Source organism: Panulirus ornatus, chromosome 16, assembly GCF_036320965.1.
Source record: "Panulirus ornatus isolate Po-2019 chromosome 16, ASM3632096v1, whole genome shotgun sequence".
Taxonomy (NCBI): domain Eukaryota; kingdom Metazoa; phylum Arthropoda; class Malacostraca; order Decapoda; family Palinuridae; genus Panulirus; species Panulirus ornatus.
In genome coordinates this window covers 42,386,581-42,411,378 of record NC_092239.1, presented here as the reverse complement: position 1 = coordinate 42,411,378, position 24,798 = coordinate 42,386,581, and the positions used below count along the sequence as shown (strand labels likewise).

General features: G+C 43.7%; 1 protein-coding gene across 6 annotated transcripts in view; it reads right to left on the bottom strand.

The window, feature by feature from the left end:
* Imp (IGF-II mRNA-binding protein) overlaps nt 1-24,798 on the bottom strand; it is a 729,352-nt gene that overhangs the window by 182,844 nt on the left and 521,710 nt on the right. Inside the window, exon 1 of one of the 6 annotated variants that reach the window (XM_071671629.1) lies at nt 9,088-9,377. The exons of 4 other annotated variants lie outside the window; for them this stretch is intronic. In XM_071671629.1, coding sequence (XP_071527730.1) covers nt 9,088-9,107 — 20 coding nt within the window. In that variant the 5' untranslated portion in view covers nt 9,108-9,377. Of the gene's footprint in view, nt 1-8,083; nt 8,258-9,087; nt 9,378-24,798 lie in introns of those variants that run through there. One more of the 6 variants, XM_071671625.1, reaches the window with a different exon arrangement.

The window sequence follows — 24,798 nt, the reverse complement described above, 5'->3', positions numbered from 1 at the left end:
TGACAAACCGATACGAAACACTAGCTAACCGATAACCATCTTCGTGATTTGACTGACGACCCAACGCAGTTGAAGAGAGTGAGTCCCGGCTCAGCGACAAGCATATCGCATGTCATTTTTTTTTTTTTCCTCCGCCAGACTTCGACGGAACCAGTCAACACACTTATACGTTCTGCTGCAGGACCAGACTCCTGCAGCTCCATCTGGATCATACGACGCAACAAGTCCACTGGCAAAGGCAGTCGACACTGATATCATTCCCCAGAAACTGAATACTGTTGACCAGTTCCTCTGCATGGAAAGGCGAACAAAACGAGTGAAAAGAACTACAAACCAACTACACTAACCTCATCGTATACAAGTTTTTGAAATCGCAATGAGGAAACAGATGACCCAGTAGACTTACTTGATCAAACAAGCGACACAACCCGTGTCAGCAAGGGCTCAAGAGTCCTTACTCACAACACCTGTCGAACATTTATAGAAATTGTAAAGGAAAACAGAATGCTGCTATTACACAGACCTCCTAAAGGTCTTTGACAAATGGGACCGCATAATGATTATAAAGAAATGGCGCACAAAGGGAAGAGCTATGACAACATACAAAAAGGATCTTATATTCCAAAGACTTGTAGATGACTGTACAAAACCTAGAGCATCCACTGCTTTGTACCCTAGGGTATTATTCTTATTCTCCCACTGTTTCTCCAATCTAACAACGATGACACTAAAGATTCGTATCATCCATTGCAGGTGACATAAGAATTAGTCCAGCAATCTCGTCGTTTGAAGACATTGAAAATCTGCCCATCTGACCATGATAATGTTCTGCAAAGAAAATGTTAAATTTTTACGCTTTCGAATTACGACAAATTGTTACGCTCAGAATACACAAGGGACACAAGCTCGTAAATCGACAGTAAGGGTCGATGGTGTAGGCGAGATGACGAGTGTCACCTTGGAACAACACAACAAAGGAAATATCGAATCTAATATGACAAGTTGAGAACAGAGAAATGTCAAGACACAAGAAGCAAGACTAGTGATGTAAAACGCTCTTGTTCTCTCCCAACTGGACTGCTAAAGTCACCTTGTAGGGCTAGAGACGTTGCTGGCCTGGAAATCATTCAGAGGTCCTTCATCGTCCGCATCCAACCAGTAAAAACATCTGAATTACTGGGATGGACTGAAAGCTCTAAAAGTAGACTGGTCGAACGTTAACGTGAGCGACATCATGATATGGACACTGAGGAAGGCCTAGTACTTGACCTGGAATGACAGACCGTAGAATATGGGCATCAAATCCAGCGAAGAGCAGAGATGCTGCAGGAAACTTCGAAGAAAATATAAATGCCAGAGACCCACGCCTAATCAGGCCTCTTCAAACGCATACAAGGGCCACTACTGGAAGACTCCGGGACCTTAGATGAAAAGAAAAGGCATCCTGTAATGTGCACCAGACCAACCACTCAGGTTGCTCAGTATTAACACAGAAACACTGCATCAAGCAGCCTGGAAGGACAGAACCTCAAAAGGGGAGCTCAGTCATAGGCTGAGCTCAGGAGGTACGTACAGTGCAAGCCTCTGACACTAACGTTAGATCCACCACCAGCAGCCACATACCTAACTTGTATGGGGCAGCTCCATGCAGTACTGGTGGCTAAATACCACGGCATGGAAGGGCAGTCCAAGCCACGATTCTTCATCTAGCTAAGACCAACAACAGCCGAAGCAACAGTGTGGTCACAAACACTCGTATTTGGAGCCGCAGACAATATAAAAACCCACCATAACTTGTGGCAATACGACACAGTAATGACACCACCATACAAAGTATTCGCAGTCATTTCCAGCTTACCTGCACGGCCTGAGGTGCCCCGACCTTCATGAGGAGACCCAGCCGGTCATGTTGTCACACTAAGCTACGTCTCATCACTGGGAGTGTACACGAGATAGCCTGACATGCTGGCGGCCGTACCAGGAAACCCAGGACCCATCGTCTCTACCACAGCCAGACCGGGGAAGGTGAAGGCACACCCATTTCCACCATCAACGGTTAATCGTCGACTTTGTTCTCGGTAAAATCGCAGGAGTGAACTTCGTGGAAGACGCTCGGTCACTGCATACACTGGTGACTGCTAAATTGCAAGGCACATGACCGCCTCCAGGAACCACGAGTCTGACAAGTTCCAGCGTAGCCCAACGCCTCACGCTCCCTCCCTCCCTCACACACACACGCTTCTATCATATTTTCCAGGAGGTCACGGCAGCAGGACGGCCCGCCACGGTTGCTGCCTTCCTGGCTACCAGTGTTACGGAGCGCAAGGAGACGTGGCAGGAGCCATGATTACTGCATCCTTGGGCCAACCACCATGTACAACACATAGACATTACTCAACACATAACATGATCTTCATCACGCTGTGCTCAGGCCACAATAATGAATTCACTTCACCAGAACAAACACACAATGGATGAAAGTTGACAGTGTACTGTCTGAGGTACAGCGAGAATCACTGCCAAGTGGCACAACATCAGGGGAACGTCTGGGGAGAGTGACTTGTTAAACAACCCAAACAAACACCTGCGGACTGTATGGGCAAGCTGCCAAAGGCTCCTCTCGAACTCCAGAGCTGTGGAGGCGAACTCGCTCGTCTGTAGGAAGCTGTGAGGCTCGCTTATATTGAGGGTGACTTTTGGTAAGCTGAACACTGATTCCTATTAATTCTTCGTTATCTCGCTCATCTCCGCACTATCTACAGTGTGTGTGTGTGTGTGTGTGTGTCTTCTGTTCTTTGTGGCCTATCGGGAACTGAACATTTTGATACGAGAATACAGCACAGTTCTATACAGTAAGGTACAGAACTGAAATTCTCATATCTGGCAAGTCAAACTTTCACCTCACCATTTGAAATCATGTTGGGTTCTTCAAAACTCGTCTTGATGAACGAAAAACCCAACTCCCTCCCTCACCTCCCACCACCCACACCCTCGATGTCTGCCCATTTTACTGTCAGTCTCGCCGTCCGCGGTGTCACCTAACAGCGTCATTATGCAGTGCCCAGTTACCAGAGAGAGAGAGAGAGAGAGAGAGAGAGAGAGAGAGAGAGAGAGAGAGAGAGAGAGAGAGAGAGAGAGACTTCACCACATCCTTCTGTACCAGGTCTGTGCTTGTGGTGTGACTCGCCATGAGTGAACTGGTGAACAGAGTGACCAACTTGTGTGAGCGTCGCAGTAGATGAACTGGAACAAAGAACTGGATTGGACGAGACTCAAGCAGGGTGATCAACAGTGGACCCTCGCTCATCACACACTCGACTGTCCGGATTTCCCTTATTCAGACACCTGGATAGAGAAGGCTCCATACCTAGTCTTCACTTACATTCCAATACTGCAATAATAGATTCACGATCCATCCACCTATAGTTCTCTCTCTCTCTCTCTCTCTCTCTCTCTCTCTCTCTCTCTCTCTCTCTCTCTCTCTCTCTCTCTCTCTTCCACCACTGGTGTCGAGTACGTGTGTGTGTTCAGACCGAAGGTAACGAAGGCCAACGACCCTTTGAGGACCCTCCAAGCGTGGCTCACACAGACCTTAAGTTTTCGAGATTGAAACTTCACCACAACATGAAGATGTCCTTCGAACTGCTGAGGCTAAGACGGTCCACTACAGACGGCAAGTTTCATCAGATTGCTGTCGTAATTCAGGTAACGACCCATCCTAACCACTACCTTCCTTAATCCTAATGATCATGGACAGTTTCACGTCAACTACCTGAAGTACAATTCAGTACTCCAATATTTCCCGCTTCAAAAATACATTTAAAACTTCAGTGAATGATAAATATCAAGCGGTGTCTTTGTTGTACATATTAACAATTCGTCTAGTCTTTCACTGGTAATACTTTCTCACAGGTAATACGACTACTCTCCGTGGTGTAGCGGTTAACGTTGCCGACCGTAACGCATTCAGGGTTCGAAGCTTGGTTGGTGCAGTAGGTCCACAGCCAACCCAACTGTTCATCCACCTTCAGGGGCTGGTATGCAATGGGTAACTGGCTTAAGCTAAGGTATAACTTCATATAGCGTAAATAAGATAAATTCGGGTATTCAGTTGCTCGTGCCGTATACCATATATATATATATATATATATATATATATATATATATATATATATATATATATATATATATATATATATGTATATATATATATATGGGACTCACCGACTTTAGTGTGGGCAAACAGATTTCATGGAGGGCGCCAGATTCCAAATTCTACGGACCCGGCCAACTTACCAATTTACCTCTTAGCCTTGACTGTACTTGACGGGCGTCTAGTATACACCTACACGCGGATGCAGACTTTTACAAAATAATCACACTATATCGTAGTAATCTTATGAATTAATCCGCATCTCTGTTAATCTATACGTTGAGATGTACCGATGAAATGCACCCAACAGAATTCATGGTCCATTAACCTCTAACGTAAAGCAGTATCATACTTGGGCATGATGGCTGGACACTGACCAAACTATTGTAGAGTTAAAGGTTCAGTCATCGTACCCAACGGTCATATAGGCGATTTTCTTTTAAATTTTTTTTTTTTCCAAGCTTGACCCACCATACACGCATGACTGTCACAACAAACTTCACTTCAAACGTAAGGTAATTTTGTATGTCTTACATGAATGGTCTCAAAGCTAGCTTAGGATATCGTCAAACACACTCGCTGCCAGTACTGCCTTGCCTTCCCGAGCTATGATGATTCTTCTCCTTCGACTCCTTGGATAATCTAGCAAGAGGCGTTTTGATATCTATTCTAGGTGTTTTCGAAGGCTACAGTTTTAGAAAATTTACGTCAAACAACTTTAACCTCCAGTATGTCGTCCACTGACTACTACGAAACGTATCGTCCTTTTATTGGCGAAATCTATTTTCGCTGTAAGTCTTCTGAAACCCGTTTGCCCTCTAGATCCAACAAGTGATATTTGGGTTTCATTGATAATGTAATTGAAAAGCAGACATTCAATCAACACCAAAATGTTTTTACTGATAATGCTTCTTAAAAGGTTAATTCTGATTAAATGGCATCATGATTTATGACAAGCCTATAAATATCCCAACTGCATACGAGATAATTATCGAGCTGTCTGTCTCGTACACCAGTTAACAAATTATCTTATTTGGCTCTTGTGTTATACCATGATATACGACCACGCTCATACTGTACCATGATATATGGCCGAGTTCACACACTAAGATGATCAATGACTATGCTCGCACGGTAGTACTAGGCTCGCGTTATGTCAGCGTTACACCATAATGTTACATACACACTTTCTCAGTTTGTTACCTTGGCTGGTGTGAGGGTCGTCTGATTCTGTCAACGAAGCTGATGCGTTACATGTGACTTATAGGCCAATCAGATGTCTATCTGCTACATCTCTCTAGGCTTGTGTGTCCCATCAAGATGTCATTGCCTTAATTAAACGCAACCGTAAAAGTCTTAGGCACGACGCTATGACCACTGAGCACGACAGTACGACCCTTGAGCACGACGGTATGCCTTGGGTACGACGTTATGATCACTTGAGCACGACAGTATGACCCTTGAGCACGACAGTAAAGCCTTGGGTACGACGTTATAATCACTTGAGCACGACAGTACGACCCTTGAGCACGACGGTAAAGTCTTGGGTACGACTTTATGACCACTGAGCACCGCAGTACGACCCTTGAGCACGACGGTAAAGCCTTGGGTTCGACGTTATGGCCACTTAGCACGACAGTACGACCCTTGAGCACGACGGTAAAGCCTTGGGTACGACGTTATGACCACTGAGCACGACAGTACGACCCTTGAGCACGACGGTAAGCCTTGGGTACGACGTTATGACCACTTAGCACGACAGTACGACCCTTGAGCACGACGGTAAAGCCTTGGGTACGACTTTATGACCACTGAGCACGACAGTGCGACCCTTGAGCACGACGGTAAAGCCTTGGGTTCGACGTTATGACCACTGAGCACGACAGTACGACCCTTGAGCACGACGGTAAAGCCTTGGGTACGACGTTATGACCACTTAGCACGACAGTACGACCCTTGAGCACGACGGTAAGCCTTGGGTACGACGTTATGACCACTGAGCACGACAGTACGACCCTTGAGCACGACGGTAAGCCTTGGGTACGACGTTATGACCACTGAGCACGACAGTACGACCCTTGAACACGACGGTAAAGCCTTGGGTACGACGTTATGATCACTGAGCACGACAGTACGACCCTTGAGCACGACGGTAAAGCCTTGGGTACGACGTTATGACCACTGAGCACGACAGTACGACCCTTGAGCACGACGGTAAAGCCTTGGGTTCGACGTTACAACCCTTAGAAATTATACCCATGGGTTTATACCGTTAAGCCAGCTCGACGTGATTAGAAAAAGACTTACGAGTCATAGTGTGATTACCTTTTTGTAATTTCTTATTTGTAAGGTACGTTTGGGAGTTCTACACTCTTAGGGGCGTATCATACGTGTTTCCATCCGTCTCAGCCTTATCGAGGCCTGTTTCACAAGAAAACCATCGAGAGAACCAAATCAATGAGGAAAGCGGTTGAATCTAGACACTACATTTGAAAATACGGATGGGAAGACCTGACGCGTTACTGAGCAGTTTCCGATCGGCTTTTGTTAATGTTGCTCCTTGAGATTAAGGCAGTATCTTTTGCATCAAAAGCCAAATGGGAATTTATTTTTATAGTCCGGAAATCACAATATATCTATCATATGGCTCAAAGTGCATAGATAATGTGGGGGTTCTAACTGTCAAACCAAACAGCCTAACCAAACCCTGACCAAGTGCTTCATCCTCCTAACCTTCTACCCTCTTCCCATATAGTTATCAAATTCGGAGATATCATGACCGCTAGAAGCTTAACCAATACCTAAACAAATGGACATCAACACATGCACCACCTCATGGCGTGTGTGGTATTTGAAATTATTTTCAAGTACTCTATGTTAAGGCCTAAATCATTTTGATAAACCAACCTAAGAAAACCAAACCCCTTACTTACCATTTTCTTCTACGCATTTGATGAAATCAAGATGCAAATACAATTTTTACTGCGCAAAAACTCTTTACAATCGATCATAAACGTGAGCAGGGACGCTGTAACATTACGTACGAAATTTAGAAAATAACGAACTTGGATAACATCGCTACCTGTAGGCTGGTCAAACTGCATCTTCATACGACGCCCGTATGTGAAGATACAAAGTACAATACCAAAAATATTCGTCACTTGCATTTACTCGCTAAACTTATTCCTATAGAACTACCACCCTAACTATGTAAGATGTACCTCAATCATCATGTGCTTATTCAGAGCGTGGAAAAAAACAGCTTACCTTGATAGATGGCTTTATTATGGTAACTAGTTACTGTTACGACGTCACACTTCTGTAATATCAACTGTTGCGAATTCAACCGACTGGCTACCTAAATTCAATAAACCGCTATTCATGTATCTACATCAAGAAGAAATTCTTAACAATGGACTCTTTATAGTTTGTAGAATATTCTCATTTTTTTGGTTTTACGAAAAGAGACGACTCATGACCTAATCTAATAGGTAATCACTACAAGCGTACTTCAGTTCTCGACTACACTGAAGCTTAAGATGGTGTATTTCGTTGCCCCTCATGTTACAATAGCCTCGCTCCAAAGCAAATAGTTTCCTACGTGACAACAATATAAAAAATCTCTAACTCGCTATAAACCCTTACTGGAGACGGTGGCGTACAGAGGCGCGTGATGTGAACTGGGAACAACAGTAGTTACTTATATCAAGTTATAAACACCATCCGACTTAACTTATTCAGGTGTTAACCTAATTCTAATTCAAAACACACATACTCTCTCACCACGGCGTAAGAAATTACTAGCACTCGACAGACGCGAGTGTAGGAAGTTATACAAATGAGATGAATATTAGGCTAGTTACAGGGGCTGGTCTGTGTCCCCAAGTGTTCATTACATAAATACAAGCACAGAGCAAGATGATTCAGTACCTATTGATATGGATGGTTGAATAGTACGTGAGTTCAGTTACAGATGCGGCTTCATGGTTATGTATGATCACTACAAACACATACACGTATTTATGGTGTGAGCGGCGCCTTGGGAGGTTGTAGCCGGCAGGCCGCCGCCGCCACCCCAGTGGGAACATACCAGACGGGGACCTATGTACAGCTAACTTGTCCCCGCCCCCTCCCCAGCCACGCCCCTTCCCCAAGCCACGCCCTCCTCCCAACCCGTCTCCCAACGTTATTAAACAAGTCTACATCAGCCGTCCACACATGAGTCCATCTCCGCAAGACATCATACAGCTGGACTTCCTCTCCCGGAGCGGCAGACACACTACCCACCTCCACACGTCTGGCACCGTCTCGTGGAGGTGCCCGCCCCTCTACCGTGGCGCCCGACACCACAAGGATCCTGCTGCTCCCAGCCGCCACCACCACCACCTCCCGCCCCGCCCACACTCAACATGACACGGTATATCACCCATCACATCACACCACAAATACATTAAAGACATAGGTTTACTCCAGTGAGAAGTTCCCTTCAATTTTGGTTGGTCATTTGGGCTTTAGGCTTATCGACCGCCAGGGTCATAAAGGCCGTCAGGGTAAAATGCATCACTACCAATTGGAAAATCTTTTAACATTTTCCTCAAGTGTAAGGACAGACACCCAGCGAATTACGTTGGGTTATGTTAGGTTTCTTAGGTTAGGTTAGGTTTGGTTGAAACTGCCTATCCAATGGTGTTTGATGTCCTTTGAACGGTTCTGACCTTCATACCTATTGCTAACAAGTGGATGTACGATAAGGTGATTTACCAAATATAATTCTATAAATCACACTTACTCTCGGTATACACAAGGCCCATGTTCCTCTCATCACCGTCAAGTTTACAATGTGTATCCCTCAGGAGGACAGCTGCCTCCAAGAACATATTCAAACTATATCACTCAAGGAATTTTCACAAGCAAAACAGTCACAGTAAACTTACCATACATTCATTGACATCATAACATTCTTATGCAGTGAGGCTCCTACGTATTCAAAGGGAATTCTTTCACTGAAGGGGATGTTATCACTGTTGTCCAGTCACTGGTTCAGGCAGTGTGACCGTGTACACCCGTGGTATGTTAACTAAAATCAGCAAGTGTCATATACTGACAGGATGGCCAGCGACCTCAACAGTATCCACTGGATGCCTCGCCCGATCACCACAAAGACCAGTCAGTACTCGACAACACGACAGATGATTCCAGCGCACAACACTCGACGCTCGGCCTCATACAGCCAGACTGAACACACCTGCTTAACAGGACTGACTCCGACTGAGGCAGAATGATCGCAGTGTAAACGCCATAGATTCGAAGCATTGTTGAATCATTGAACCAAAGGCCACTAAGCCTCGCTCCGAATCTTGGTTCGAACACAACAAACCAATTGACTATCAAACCCTTTTTCTCCACTTCACCAATCTAGTTCAAACTAGTCTCCTTTTTCGTAAAGAGCACAGAAAATGCACAAGCATTTACATCTTATTCCTGAGACTGAAAACAGTGAAATACCATGACTGCAGATACAATTTGGTATGGGCCAAGCCTATTAATAAATGTAAGCGTTCGAAGGTGTACCACTTCGTCCTACTTTACCCAGTTCGGTATGTTCATTAACCTGTAATTCAAGCTTTGATCCTGAACAAATACATTTCACTAAATTGAACAAGAAATTTATTAAGATGTAAATAGGTATTCTCTACATTATAAAAGTAATGGATAAATTGAATAAAACGGGAGAGGATGTGGTAAATGTGGACAGCATACATAAGTTTAAAAGGGTATACATGAACTGTAATAACTAAAAAAGAAAAAGCATAATTATCAAGCAAGTGAAATTCAGTGAAATAAAACTGTCGATAATTTTCATGACTGACAGACATAAGACAGAAAACAGACTATTGATATTGTCCTGGAATGACCCGTATCTCTTAATTTTGCCACCACTACCACCACCACTACTACTACTACTACTAGTAGTAGTAGTAGTAGTAATAATATCATTTTGCTACTGACAGTGTTACCATCGCAGAAAACGGAAGGTTCAGTGTAGTAACTAGATGGCAACTCACCCAACCAGCAGTCACAGCTGGATCCCCTTATGCACGACAGTGGGACACCTGGAGACGGGAGTACGACTCGTGAGCACAGCGGTACCATCCGCGGGCGTGATATGGCTGGGCTTTTTGACCTGACCTTTAGGGGGTCAGGCCAATGGCCAGGTCATTATAAGTAAAGGGTCGTAGCATCTTGCTCAAGGAGTTAAGGCTTATGTCGTCCAACTTGGTGATGGCGCACAATGTAGCACGACCACACGACCTTCAGTTTCTAGTATAGTGGAGTACGACTACATGACTCTCAGTCCACAGTATAATGGTGTACGACCACACGACTCTCGGTTCCTTGTGTACTGGAGTACGGCCACACGACTCTTGGTCCCCAGCACAATGTTGCACGACTACACGACTCTGCCTTCAGCAAAGTATTTACTAAAAACGACTCTTGGTCCCCAGTATAATGCAGCACGACCACACGACTCTCCCTTCAGTATAGTGCAGCACGACCACGTGACTCAGTTCCTCGTACACTGGAGTACGACCACACGACTCAAGTTCCCCAGTGTAGTGGAGTACGACCATTCGACTCTAGGTCCCCAGTGTGGTGGAGTACGACCACACGACTCTAGTTCCCCAGTGGAGCGGAGTACGACCACCCCGACCTAGGTCCCCAGTGTAGTGGAGTACGACCACCCGACTCTAGGTCCTCAGTGTAGTGGAGTACGACCAACCGACCTAGGTCCTCAGTGGAGTGGAGTACGACCACACGACTCTAGGTCCTCAGTGTAGTGGAGTACGACCACACGACTCTTGGCTCTTACCACGATTACATGACCTTTAGTCACCAGTACCGGAAGTCGTCACCCTCCTGAGTGATTAACGAAACATTTCTGTCATTAAGAATGTTTAACGTGCGTAATAAAATCTCAGACAACGAGTATTCAGCAGACAGTAGCCACTACTAAACCAAAGTTCATACACCATCAACCAGCTCATAACTACACTAAGTTGTTTAGACCCGAATAAACAATGAACGTAAGCTAATGTTTCGACCCTCGTGGATGCAAACGTTCGAACCTAGGCTTCGGGTTATGCAGCGAGAGCGCAACCACCAACCCACAAAAGATAACCCATTACTAGATCGTAACATGGGAGTACGTTGGTACATATTGGCCAATATATCTCAAAATCTGAAAGACTGTTCGTACGACCTATGTCAATTTTACAGCCAAGGGAATCCTCTCTGTACAAAGAATGTAAACATGGCTACATGAGTACAGATACATAGAATCTGCATTGCAGACATTCACTAGTCTTTACCAAAAAAAAGAAAATTCTGCCACGATTCTTGATTCCGTTTATTGGTTTCAATTGTATCATCGACAACACAGTCTGTGATGAGAGACGCTTTAAGGACACGCCCGTCAAAGGCGAGCAAGCCGATGCAAAGTTGTGGCCATGAGCCTTACTCCCAAGTGGTCCGTCTCATTCCCGTAGAGTTTTATCACACCAACATCAAGGCAGGAGTATGAGGATAGGTACACCACACATACCTGGACCTGGTGAATCAAGCGAGGTCCCAAACACACCTTTAGCAAACCGGTGATCAGCACTAACCGGATTCTCAACATCCGAATGTTACTTTACATACAAGGAACACATTTCTGCTCTCAATTACCTTATAAAACATCCAACATGTCTGATTTTAAAAATCTTATATGTTAAATTACAAAACTACTTTTGGAAGGTTGAATACATTCTACTTATCTTTCATAAACATCTGCATAGTATCATCCGTATCTAAATATGTAAAATTCTTCGAAGATATACTGTAAATAAAAGTGCTATGTACAATACATCTAGAGTTCTGTTTCCTATATTGAAAGTATCTAAGTATTTGTTACCATAAACGTATATGATAATACTATACAACATCCAGATCTTATTATTGAATATAATCTAAATATTGTATAACTGTAATCTTTAGAGCAATGCTACTGTTACCTGATCACATACGTACATAAATCTTAGCTGGCTTCCCTTGTATTATGGCTGTCAATCAAGGTCTCGTTACTAGCTTAAAATATCCTATCTTTTTAGACAAGAGTGTGTCAGGTTCCACACCTCACTATAATCTACCTACCTACACCTAATCACTCTTAAATAGAAATTTTATATAAAGTATTTCACACACGCAGAGCAATAAAGAACCAGCTGACCAGCTTTTTGAGAAACTATGACGCGGACCTATGTTTAAGACAGCCACACTAGCCCCTGTACTAATACTGATGAAGAACAATTTTTCCCCTTTAACTTAGAATTGAAATCCTCTAAATCTGGGAAGAAAAAATATCTAAATCTCAGAAAAAAAAAAGCAGAGGGAACTCAGCATGTTGAGTATTCTTTAAGGGATTGGCTCAGGAACGACGTTTTTAAAGGTAATAATAATAATAATAATAATAATAATAATAATAATAATGATAATGATAATGATAAAGGGCGTTTGAACTTGGGGGGACATACATCCTTTATCCGAACACAGTGAAAACTGCACTTTATCTGGAATAAGGAACCCAAAGACAGACACAGACATATGACAGCTACGAACGGGCCACAGTAATCCTTATGTACAGGTTTCTCTTTCTCTTGCAAGACTCGACCAATAAGAATTTCACAACCAACAATCACAATATAGAAAGAATGAATACTCAGGCTTGTTGACAATGTTCCCGTTTTCTGTCACACTGATTCCATGTTCTTCGAACCAGAACCTCCGGCACAAGACGGCTCGAACCGACGTTTCAGACAACAGACAATTCGAACCCGTGATTCAAACACCAAGCGGATTGAACCATTGGTTCAGAAGTTGAATAAATGTTTCATTAGCAGTGGTGTAAACTAACTGATCTAACGATGGAGGACGATTTAGTTGGCATTTTCTCGTTATTGCTCAATACAGAGACAACAAATGTTCCTTAAAGTGTAACCAATTTTGTTTATGTGGAAGTCGGCCACAGAAATAGGGATCATGGTTATAGAACTGTCAAATGAGAGCAATTGCTCGTTAGATCTGACCAGTATATCCAATATATCCTTTGATCCATACAATAGTTTGAGTTTTCATAGTAAAATTTTTGAATGGAAATGAAAATCGTTCCCAAATTTCGAGGAAAAAAAAAATATTAAAGTGATAAAAAAGTTAAAGAATTGAAAGGTCAGGGATTTCAAGGATTTATATCAATGCTAATTCTAAATAATCAAATGCCCGGCGAGAAGTGTTTGTTACAATGAGCTTTATAAATGGAGGAAGGATAAATAATAAAAAATAGTACAGTACAATTAATCCCATGGGGGAAACTAAGGCATAAACTTGTGAAAATATTATGTTCAATGGAATAAATAATATCAAATTCAGGTACATAAGCTGGGATTGAAATCATCATGATCGAAACTGTAATTCCTCCTGGCGAGCTTGAAATGGACATAAACAATAATCTTCTTTAGAAAAAAAGAAAAAAAAAATAGAATTTCTCTTAAAATACAAATTCTTTCAGCGATCAAGTGTAAACTAAAGAAACATAGCTGCAGCTCCACCCTACACTTCTGGTACATTGGGTTGGACACAGCCTCTGACCCCACCAGGGTATTCATCCATGCACAATCCCCCAAACCTTTAGCATACATATCTTGCTGTTGCACATTTTGTCTTAACTATCACCTCTTTGTTGGCAACTGGAGTGAGGGAATAACTTGATGCATATTGGTTTCAACACTGGATCTCACATCCGTTCCCTGATTCCACTGCCATTTCCATATTAAAGGTCGGATTACCTGCTTACGTTCAAATCTTTATCTGGAAATTGATGATACAAAGTTCCATGTTCTCTCTCGTTGGATGTAACAGCCATACTACACCACCCCGGGCTCTCAGATATAGACGACAGTGACATATATCCACACCGTGCTCCTGTGTGTCGTCCTGAGGGACACATACAAAGAGCAAATGTGGTGTTAGATTCATCCTTCAAACTTGAAGGCGTTTAAGAGTCTTCTGTGGGTGGATGTAGCTTGACTTTGGCGGTCTTGATGACCCTGGTAGTTAAGAGGTCTTCAGCTCAACCAACCAATCATCTGCACAGTCACATGGCCCACAGAAGTGCTACCCCACGTAGCTAACTTTCCACCATCTCGTCCTCGTGTTTGTGATTATTCAGGTGAAGCTGATCACGGTACTTCTTCCAGCAAGACATCTTGTTATTTCCTGTGAAGGAAGGATGTTGCGTCACATCCAGCCAGAGCCAGAAATCCAAGGAAGTTACTAATTGCAGAAGCAGACGTCTAGTTTTGAAGTGCTGGCGGGAACAGAACATTTCATCCGCCCTAAAGAACCAGACGGGATCTATACTCATATCATCAAGGTTTTAAGGTGATAGAGAAGCTATGGCAACATGTCTGTACCTCTGCACAAGACAGGTATCTTCCTGTACTGGTTCTGTTGTTTATCTTTCGCTTGGATAATCATACGCTTGCCTGACTCTTCTTGATACGCAGCCAAGCGTACAACTTCACGTTTGTTGGATCCAGCTTTTTCTGGGTCCAGAAATCAGCTACCTGCAGTTGCCATATAGCCATCCGGTACGACATCTGATCTCTGGATGATCGTCTCTAAAAGATACTTAGCCATAACTGTGTTGTCCAGGACTATAAACTGGTCCCATACTTGCCCGAGTGGAACATCTGAACCGTCAATAAATTTTCTAAAGATTCTTTGTTGTTTTGGATCTGGTCAATAATTTGATTCACCTAATGTCCTGAAGTACGATCGAGGGTGAGGTGTACAGCCGTGTTTCTCCCAAATGTTTTGAGAAAACAGACGACATACACAGCAGCCCAGTCTCCGAATGTCTGAGGTTGGCCATGAGATTGAATTAACGCAGGTCCATCAGTAAAATAACACAGGTAATGAAGGGTTACATCAAATGCATCCTATTGCCTCGCAAAGTTCAAATCAATTATCAGACGAGAGATCCAATGATACTTTAATGCACAGTAGTTCCTCGTCCCGCTGGAGTCTGACATTGAAAGAGAAATGAATAATAACTGTGTACGTCTTCCCGTCTTAAAACAATCGTGCAGGCCACTCACGGGTGGATACTTTGAACGACGACATGATGGTATGACCAGCTTCCCTAAGCTGGTTCACAGAATCAGACTGCATTTTCCCCTCACTGTATAACACACGACGTTTTAAACGTATACATAAATTGCTGCTCTGGTTCTTTAAAACCATCTTTCCAACGACTGGATATCATAAGGTGTGTTCCTGCAACCGTTCAACCACAAACTATTACTTATCAAAAATGTTCTTACCTCACGTTGCACATAATGCCAAGAACGGAATTATGAACAGACTGGTAGTCAGCTGCAAGTTCATTACACAGTATCACAGCTGCCTTTGGTTCTTACCAGAGCAAAGAACATAAGTTTTCTGTGGATCTTCGAGTATGTTGAAGGCAACAATAAGTGTGTCATGGAATGTACGAGATATAGTGGATCACTCACGATAATAAAATATCAACAAGACATTGTAATGCTTCAACTTTCGAATGTCATGTTCGTTTTATTACTAAATAAAACCTGGAGCAAAGTATGCCATTCACGAATGTCATATCTGCTTTAGTCGTCCTGAAGCAGCGATGAAAACAGCAAAATCTTCTGACTGTCAGTGGGTAGATACCAGTACTTCACTTCGGTCTGTCAATCTTCACTGATCTGGATTTAAACTTCGTACAACAGAAGGGTCGGCTTCCATCTCGAAACTACCCCCCCCCCCCCTTCCCGAGCTCCCTGGAGTCACCTAAACATAGCCATTGCCGCAGGTGGACGTAAGCGCCACCAATCAACCAAGCCCTCATTATCAACACTCGTTTGACCTCTCACCTTTCTGTGACCTTATATTAAAATTCTGACCCGGACATCCACTCTGGCCGAGGCTATTATACCTCGGGTAATACCTTACAGCTGGAATGTACAGCATTAATGAAAATACCAGCTACACGTGTCCTCAGAGAAGTTCTTTTGGGGCGACTTACGGTGAACACGACGCTTGGGTATGATAACCTGGCCTTTAACACGAACCTTAAGGGTGAAGTCAAAGGTTACGAGGGGGACTTAACATTCTACAACCCACGCTGATTAAACAATCATTAATAATCACACAACCACTGCCGTCTGTCGCGTTATGTAATACCTGGAAAATGCAACCCCCCAACCACCCTTGTTCCAAGGACTGTAAAATACACATACACCTCTGACCTGCCAGCTCCATCTATAATCCAGCCAGTCGCTGCGGCTCGCCATACTCACCTGGAAAGATAAGAGAAAAGAAACCATTAATGAGGTAAACACGGATCGGTGACAGGAGACCCCTATACTATGGAGGCAACCTGGCGAAACCAGCAGCATCCACAAGAGCGGGGCCAGCCACCTCGACCCTGTGGTTCTCCACCACAATCCTCAACCACCCACCACCACACACCACAATCTGTAATCAATCAGCAGATGGAGGAAGGTCATGTCAACAGGGGTTGAGGAGAGGGTGAGCAATATGCCAGAGGCCAGGGATCAATACCTTATGATGGGAGACGATGAAGGCACCATCCCTCGACCACACCAATCTATCCGCCACACCATGATGAAGTCACACACACACACACACACACACACACACACATACACACACACACACGTACTACCTGACTTAGGGTGGGGTGAGTGTGTGTATACATACACACGAAGGAGTAAAGACATGGTACATACAGTATATATAAGGTTACGAGACGGGGCAACTCGAGTGTAACACTCTCCCCCCGTCACACACACACACACACACACACACACACACACACACACACACACACACACACACACACGCACGCACGCACGCGCGCGCGCGAGCTTGCTGTTTGTACTAGGAAGGAGTTACTACCGCCTGGGTACCAGGAGGGGTAGAGACAGTGCCGCAGTGGCTGTCATGTTCCCCCACCAACCTGCCCCACTGATGCAGTTTTACTTGACCTGTCTCGTGTACATGGGGACGGCTGGAATCCCTTCCACAAAAAAAAAAAAATATATAAACAAATCTCTTAAATGTCTTTGTCTTGACATACGACAACAAATAACTCGTGTCAAAAGTTTCCTCTCTCTCTAGCGATAACAGAGTAGGAAAATTACCCGCGTATCTCCGGCGTGCTGTACAGGAGGCTTATGGGGTAGAGAGAGAGAGAGAGAGAGAGAGAGAGAGAGAGAGAGAGAGAGAGAGAGAGAGAGAGAGAGAGTGGGGGGGGCAGGCCTGGAAATCCGACCCTTCTTGTACATTCACTTTCTAGAAGGAGGAAGTGAAGAGGGGGCCAAGCGCGCTCCTCGAAGGCTTGGTTGATTGGTGGCGCTTACGTCCACCTGCGGCAATGGCTATGTTTAGGTGACTCCAGGGAGCTCGGGAAGGGGGGGGGGGGGTAGTTTCGAGATGGAAGCCGACCCTTCTGTTGTACGAAGTTTAAATCCAGATCAGTGAAGATTGACAGACCGAAGTGAAGTACTGGTATCTACCCACTGACAGTCAGAAGATTTTGCTGTTTTCATCGCTGCTTCAGGACGACTAAAGCAGATATGACATTCGTGAATGGCATACTTTGCTCCAGGTTTTATTTAGTAATAAAACGAACATGACATTCGAAAGTTGAAGCATTACAATGTCTTGTTGATATTTTATTATCGTGAGTGATCCACTATATCTCGTACATTCCATGACACACTTATTGTTGCCTTCAACATACTCGAAGATCCACAGAAAACTTATGTTCTTTGCTCTGGTAAGAACCAAAGGCAGCTGTGATACTGTGTAATGAACTTGCAGCTGACTACCAGTCTGTTCATAATTCCGTTCTTGGCATTATGTGCAACGTGAGGTAAGAACATTTTTGATAAGTAATAGTTTGTGGTTGAACGGTTGCAGGAACACACCTTATGATATCCAGTCGTTGGAAAGATGGTTTTAAAGAACCAGAGCAGCAATTTATGTATACGTTTAAAACGTCGTGTGTTATACAGTGAGGGGAAAATGCAGTCTGATTCTGTGAACCAGCTTAGGGAAGCTGGTCATACCATCATGTCGTCGTTCAAAGTATCCACCCGTGAGTGGCCTGCACGATTGTTTTAAGACGGGAAGACGTACACAGTTATTATTCATTTCTCTTTCAATGTCAGACTCCAGCGGGACGAGGAACTACTGTGCATTAAAGTATCATTGGATCTCTCGTCTGATAATTGATTTGAACTTTGCGAGGCAATAGGATGCATTTGATGTAACCCTTCATTACCTGTGTTATTTTACTGATGGACCTGCGTTAATTCAATCTCATGGCCAACCTCAGACATTCGGAGACTGGGCTGCTGTGTATGTCGTCTGTTTTCTCAAAACATTTGGGAGAAACACGGCTGTACACCTCACCCTCGATCGTACTTCAGGACATTAGGTGAATCAAATTATTGACCAGATCCAAAACAACAAAGAATCTTTAGAAAATTTATTGACGGTTCAGATGTTCCACTCGGGCAAGTATGGGACCAGTTTATAGTCCTGGACAACACAGTTATGGCTAAGTATCTTTTAGAGACGATCATCCAGAGATCAGATGTCGTACCGGATGGCTATATGGCAACTGCAGGTAGCTGATTTCTGGACCCAGAAAAAGCTGGATCCAACAAACGTGAAGTTGTACGCTTGGCTGCGTATCAAGAAGAGTCAGGCAAGCGTATGATTATCCAAGCGAAAGATAAACAACAGAACCAGTACAGGAAGATACCTGTCTTGTGCAGAGGTACAGACATGTTGCCATAGCTTCTCTATCACCTTAAAACCTTGATGATATGAGTATAGATCCCGTCTGGTTCTTTAGGGCGGATGAAATGTTCTGTTCCCGCCAGCACTTCAAAACTAGACGTCTGCTTCTGCAATTAGTAACTTCCTTGGATTTCTGGCTCTGGCTGGATGTGACGCAACATCCTTCCTTCACAGGAAATAACAAGATGTCTTGCTGGAAGAAGTACCGTGATCAGCTTCACCTGAATAATCACAAACACGAGGACGAGATGGTGGAAAGTTAGCTACGTGGGGTAGCACTTCTGTGGGCCATGTGACTGTGCAGATGATTGGTTGGTTGAGCTGAAGACCTCTTAACTACCAGGGTCATCAAGACCGCCAAAGTCAAGCTACATCCACCCACAGAAGACTCTTAAACGCCTTCAAGTTTGAAGGATGAATCTAACACCACATTTGCTCTTTGTATGTGTCCCTCAGGACGACACACAGGAGCACGGTGTGGATATATGTCACTGTCGTCTATATCTGAGAGCCCGGGGTGGTGTAGTATGGCTGTTACATCCAACGAGAGAGAACATGGAACTTTGTATCATCAATTTCCAGATAAAGATTTGAACGTAAGCAGGTAATCCGACCTTTAATATGGAAATGGCAGTGGAATCAGGGAACGGATGTGAGATCCAGTGTTGAAACCAATATGCATCAAGTTATTCCCTCACTCCAGTTGCCAACAAAGAGGTGATAGTTAAGACAAAATGTGCAACAGCAAGATATGTATGCTAAAGGTTTGGGGGATTGTGCATGGATGAATACACTGGTGGGGTCAGAGGCTGTGTCCAACCCAATGGACCAGAAGTGTAGGGTGGAGCTGCAGCTATGTTTCTTTAGTTTACACTTGATCGCTGAAAGAATTTGTATTTTAAGAGAAATTCTATTTTTTTTTCTTTTTTTCTAAAGAAGATTATTGTTTATGTCCATTTCAAGCTCGCCAGGAGGAATTACAGTTTCCATCATGATGATTTCAATCCCAGCTTATATACCTGAATTTGATATTATTTATTCCATTGAACATAATATTTTCACAAGTTTATGCCTTAGTTTCCCCCATGGGATTAATTGTACCGTACTGAGATTCTTTTTATTTCCTCCATTTAAAAAGCTCATTGTAACGAACACTTCTCGCCGGGCATTTGATTATTTAGAATCAGCATTGATATAAATCCTTGAAATCCCTGACCTTTCAATTCTTTAACTTTTTTATCACTTTAATATTTTTTTTTTCCTCGAAATTTGGGAACGATTTTCATTTCCATTCAAAAATTTTACTATGAAAACTCAAACTATTGTATGGATCAAAGGATATATTGGATATACTGGTCAGATCTAACGAGCAATTGCTCTCATTTGACAGTTCTATAACCATGATCCCTATTTCTGTGGCCGACTTCCACATAAACAAAATTGGTTACACTTTAAGGAACATTTGTTGTCTCTGTATTGAGCAATAACGAGAAAATGCCAACTAAATCGTCCTCCATCGTTAGATCAGTTAGTTTACACCACTGCTAATGAAACATTTATTCAACTTCTGAACCAATGGTTCAATCCGCTTGGTGTTTGAATCACGGGTTCGAATTGTCTGTTGTCTGAAACGTCGGTTCGAGCCGTCTTGTGCCGGAGGTTCTGGTTCGAAGAACATGGAATCAGTGTGACAGAAAACGGGAACATTGTCAACAAGCCTGAGTATTCATTCTTTCTATATTGTGATTGTTGGTTGTGAAATTCTTATTGGTCGAGTCTTGCAAGAGAAAGAGAAACCTGTACATAAGGATTACTGTGGCCCGTTCGTAGCTGTCATATGTCTGTGTCTGTCTTTGGGTTCCTTATTCCAGATAAAGTGCAGTTTTCACTGTGTTCGGATAAAGGATGTATGTCCCCCCAAGTTCAAACGCCCTTTATCATTATCATTATCATTATTATTATTATTATTATTATTATTATTATTATTATTACCTTTAAAAACGTCGTTCCTGAGCCAATCCCTTAAAGAATACTCAACATGCTGAGTTCCCTCTGCTTTTTTTTTTCTGAGATTTAGATATTTTTTCTTCCCAGATTTAGAGGATTTCAATTCTAAGTTAAAGGGGAAAAATTGTTCTTCATCAGTATTAGTACAGGGGCTAGTGTGGCTGTCTTAAACATAGGTCCGCGTCATAGTTTCTCAAAAAGCTGGTCAGCTGGTTCTTTATTGCTCTGCGTGTGTGAAATACTTTATATAAAATTTCTATTTAAGAGTGATTAGGTGTAGGTAGGTAGATTATAGTGAGGTGTGGAACCTGACACACTCTTGTCTAAAAAGATAGGATATTTTAAGCTAGTAACGAGACCTTGATTGACAGCCATAATACAAGGGAAGCCAGCTAAGATTTATGTACGTATGTGATCAGGTAACAGTAGCATTGCTCTAAAGATTACAGTTATACAATATTTAGATTATATTCAATAATAAGATCTGGATGTTGTATAGTATTATCATATACGTTTATGGTAACAAATACTTAGATACTTTCAATATAGGAAACAGAACTCTAGATGTATTGTACATAGCACTTTTATTTACAGTATATCTTCGAAGAATTTTACATATTTAGATACGGATGATACTATGCAGATGTTTATGAAAGATAAGTAGAATGTATTCAACCTTCCAAAAGTAGTTTTGTAATTTAACATATAAGATTTTTAAAATCAGACATGTTGGATGTTTTATAACCTCTCCTCTGTACTGGTCGATAAATGGGTACTTGGCTTAGGCTGGTGTGTGTGTGTGTGTGTGTGTGTGTGTGTGTGTGTGTGTGTTTGACCTGGCAGGTAGAAGGGTGTTCCTGTATGATGTAACCTGGCAAGTGGGAGGGCTCTTCTGTATAGTGACCCGGCAGGTAGGAGGGCGTGTCTGCATGATCTGACCTGGCAGGTGGAAGGTCTGCCTGTCAGATGACCTGTCTCATGACCTTCCTCGTGACCTGCCTCAGCGCTCGTAGCACTGCTGACCTCCCTCAGAAAAACTTTCAGGTCCACTGCCATGTATCGTTAGCGTTCGCCTCCCCCCCCCCCCTTCCCCCAACTTGACCCGTGGTAGTGGTGGTGGTAGAGGCGGTGGGTGATTGTGGTAGATGGTACTACAAGGGCGTGGTGTTGGGTGGGTTGTAGTTAGTGATGGTGGTAGTGTGTGGTGGTAGTACTGCGGTCGGTTGGGAGCGATGATGATGGTAGTAGTGGTAGACGTCAGAGGGTGTGTGTGTGTGTGTGTGTGTGTGTGTGTGTGTGTGTGTGTGTGTGTGGTGGTAGGCGGTAGTGAGTGAGTGGTGATGGTAGTAGTAGGTGGTGGTAGTTAAGGGCGGTAGTTAGGGCTGGTGATGGTGAGTGCTAGTGGTAGGGATGGGCGGCAGTGTGTGGTGGTCGGTTGTGGGTACCTTAAGATGGATTCCAGAGGTCCTCTACCCTCACTGCTCGACCTCCGACCAAGTTGTTGTTCCTTTGCCTAACACTGCTATTGAAGGTTTGTGACCCGCAGGTCTACGTAACCCCTTCATCCTGGCTGGTCACCTACGTACACGTTGCAGACACTTGCCCGGAAACGTTTGGCATTTTTATCCACCGCAAAGTTAATGCAGGTGACACAAGACACAATATCTGGCCCCGGATGTTGAGATCGCTTTAAATGAGTTTGTATTGCCAACTACACCCACCTCCTGATTTCAGTGAGGGCACTAAGGTCTTGCCTCATTGGAAATGGCAGGATTTCCAGCCATGTTGTGATGTGATAGTTATTAAGCTGTGTAGCTTTCTTTCCCCATCACTTCCCCATCTTTCCCACCTTGTGCTTCACGATGCCGTTGTCACGTGCATCTCTGGATTTCGCAGAGTCTTTCATTACCACGTCATTATTTTTTTTTTTTTCACCTCTCCATCGCTACAACCGGGTTATCGTTGTGAGGAAGCTGATGAGAGAGGGACGTGGCATTCCCACCCTGATGCTATGTTCTGCGTCGTATGAAGGGATTGGCTGCAAGCGAGTCATTCAGCTTACGTCTCAGGACTTTTTAAGAAAATTCGAATGACATGCTCATGATGATGATGATGATGATGCTGGTCGTAATTTTCCCTTTTTTTAATTTTTTTTTCTTTCTGGACCTTTTTTTTTTGGGGGGGGGGGTTCCTGTTCATGGCGTTGCTCCAGCTTCGAGCAACCTGGAATTAAGCCAGAGTGCAGGCTGTCTTCCCAGAAGGTTTTTGGTGTTCGTGCTAAGGCGTTTTGTATTTCTCTTTATTTACTGGTCCAAGAGTCGGGTTCTGGAGACGGAGTGCTGGGTGATGAGGTGTGCTACGTGCAGCGCGGTGAGGGGGGTGAGGGAGGTTCTGTTATTGAGGAAGATGTCATTTGAGTCGTTAATCTTTTAAGGCGATTTATGACTCGCTGAACATTGGCTCATATTGATCTCTTACTGTCTCGCTCATCTCGTTGGCTATCATCCATGTGTGTGTGTGTGTGTGTGTGTGTGTGTGTGTCTTATGGGCCACTGGTATTTCTGGTCTTTCGCTCGCGTTTTGCACATCTATGGAGTTATTTTGTGGTGTTATTGTATGTCTCACTAATGACTCTTTCTTCTGTTATGGTCCGTCTTTTAAATCATTCGAGAGGTCTGTTATCCTTCCGCAATGACCTATGACTTTTCTTTAAAAGGTCTGCTTATCGTTTCCCCCTCCCATGTAGGTAGCGTCTCCTCCGTTCTTGTTTGGACCCTCTGTACTATCTGGTATACGTGTGTCGCATGTTTGGGACGTTCCCTCAATGAAGCAGGTCATTCACTCTGGTGTTTTTGCCACTCAGGAGGGATTACCCTCTCATGAGCAGCTCCTTGTATACCCCTACTCCATTTCGTGCATGTTAATTATTAAAACTGAATTTGCCAAATGCACCTCAATGGTGGTGTGTGTGTGTTTTGCCCGAATGGTTTGCCATACATTCTTGCTTGTTGCTGCTTCTCAGAGATTGTGGCCAGAGTACAATGTATCGCGAATGGTGAGGCCTGAATTAAGTAGCCATTACGAAAGGCAGAGGTAGCGAGTTCTTCTATTGAATCTCGTCTCGATATTTAGCGACTTGAGAGTGTATCTGCCACACACAAGATCAATAGTTGCCTTTTGTGGATCTCTGTATATATGATCTGCTGCTGGTGTGACTGGCGACCACAATGCCGTTCTTGATGGCCATTTTCATCCTCTTGTGTGGTGGGTTGATGATGTTTCCCCTATTACATGGGACTGTGTTGATAGTGCTATAACGATATGGTTGTATATGATGTATTTCCTCTGTAAGTGTCGTGTGGATTTGCATCATATGGTCAGTAAACGGACACCCTTTCAGTATTGATGACTAGCATTACTACGAAGAGGTCAGTACCTCAGATGTTGTGACCGAGTCTATATAACACACACACACACACACACACACACACACACACACACACCACCCAGCACCTCCCCCACGTCCTTCCGCCGCTGCCACACGTGTATAGGTTGTAATACGGAGACCATATCTCACTCACGTCACGGAGGCTGCAGGTGCTGTGGTTGTCTCCGTCAGCAAACCTGTCATAAAAGTGAGTTTGGTAGTGACGTGTGAGTTAAGGAGGCAACAACTGTCAGGGGAA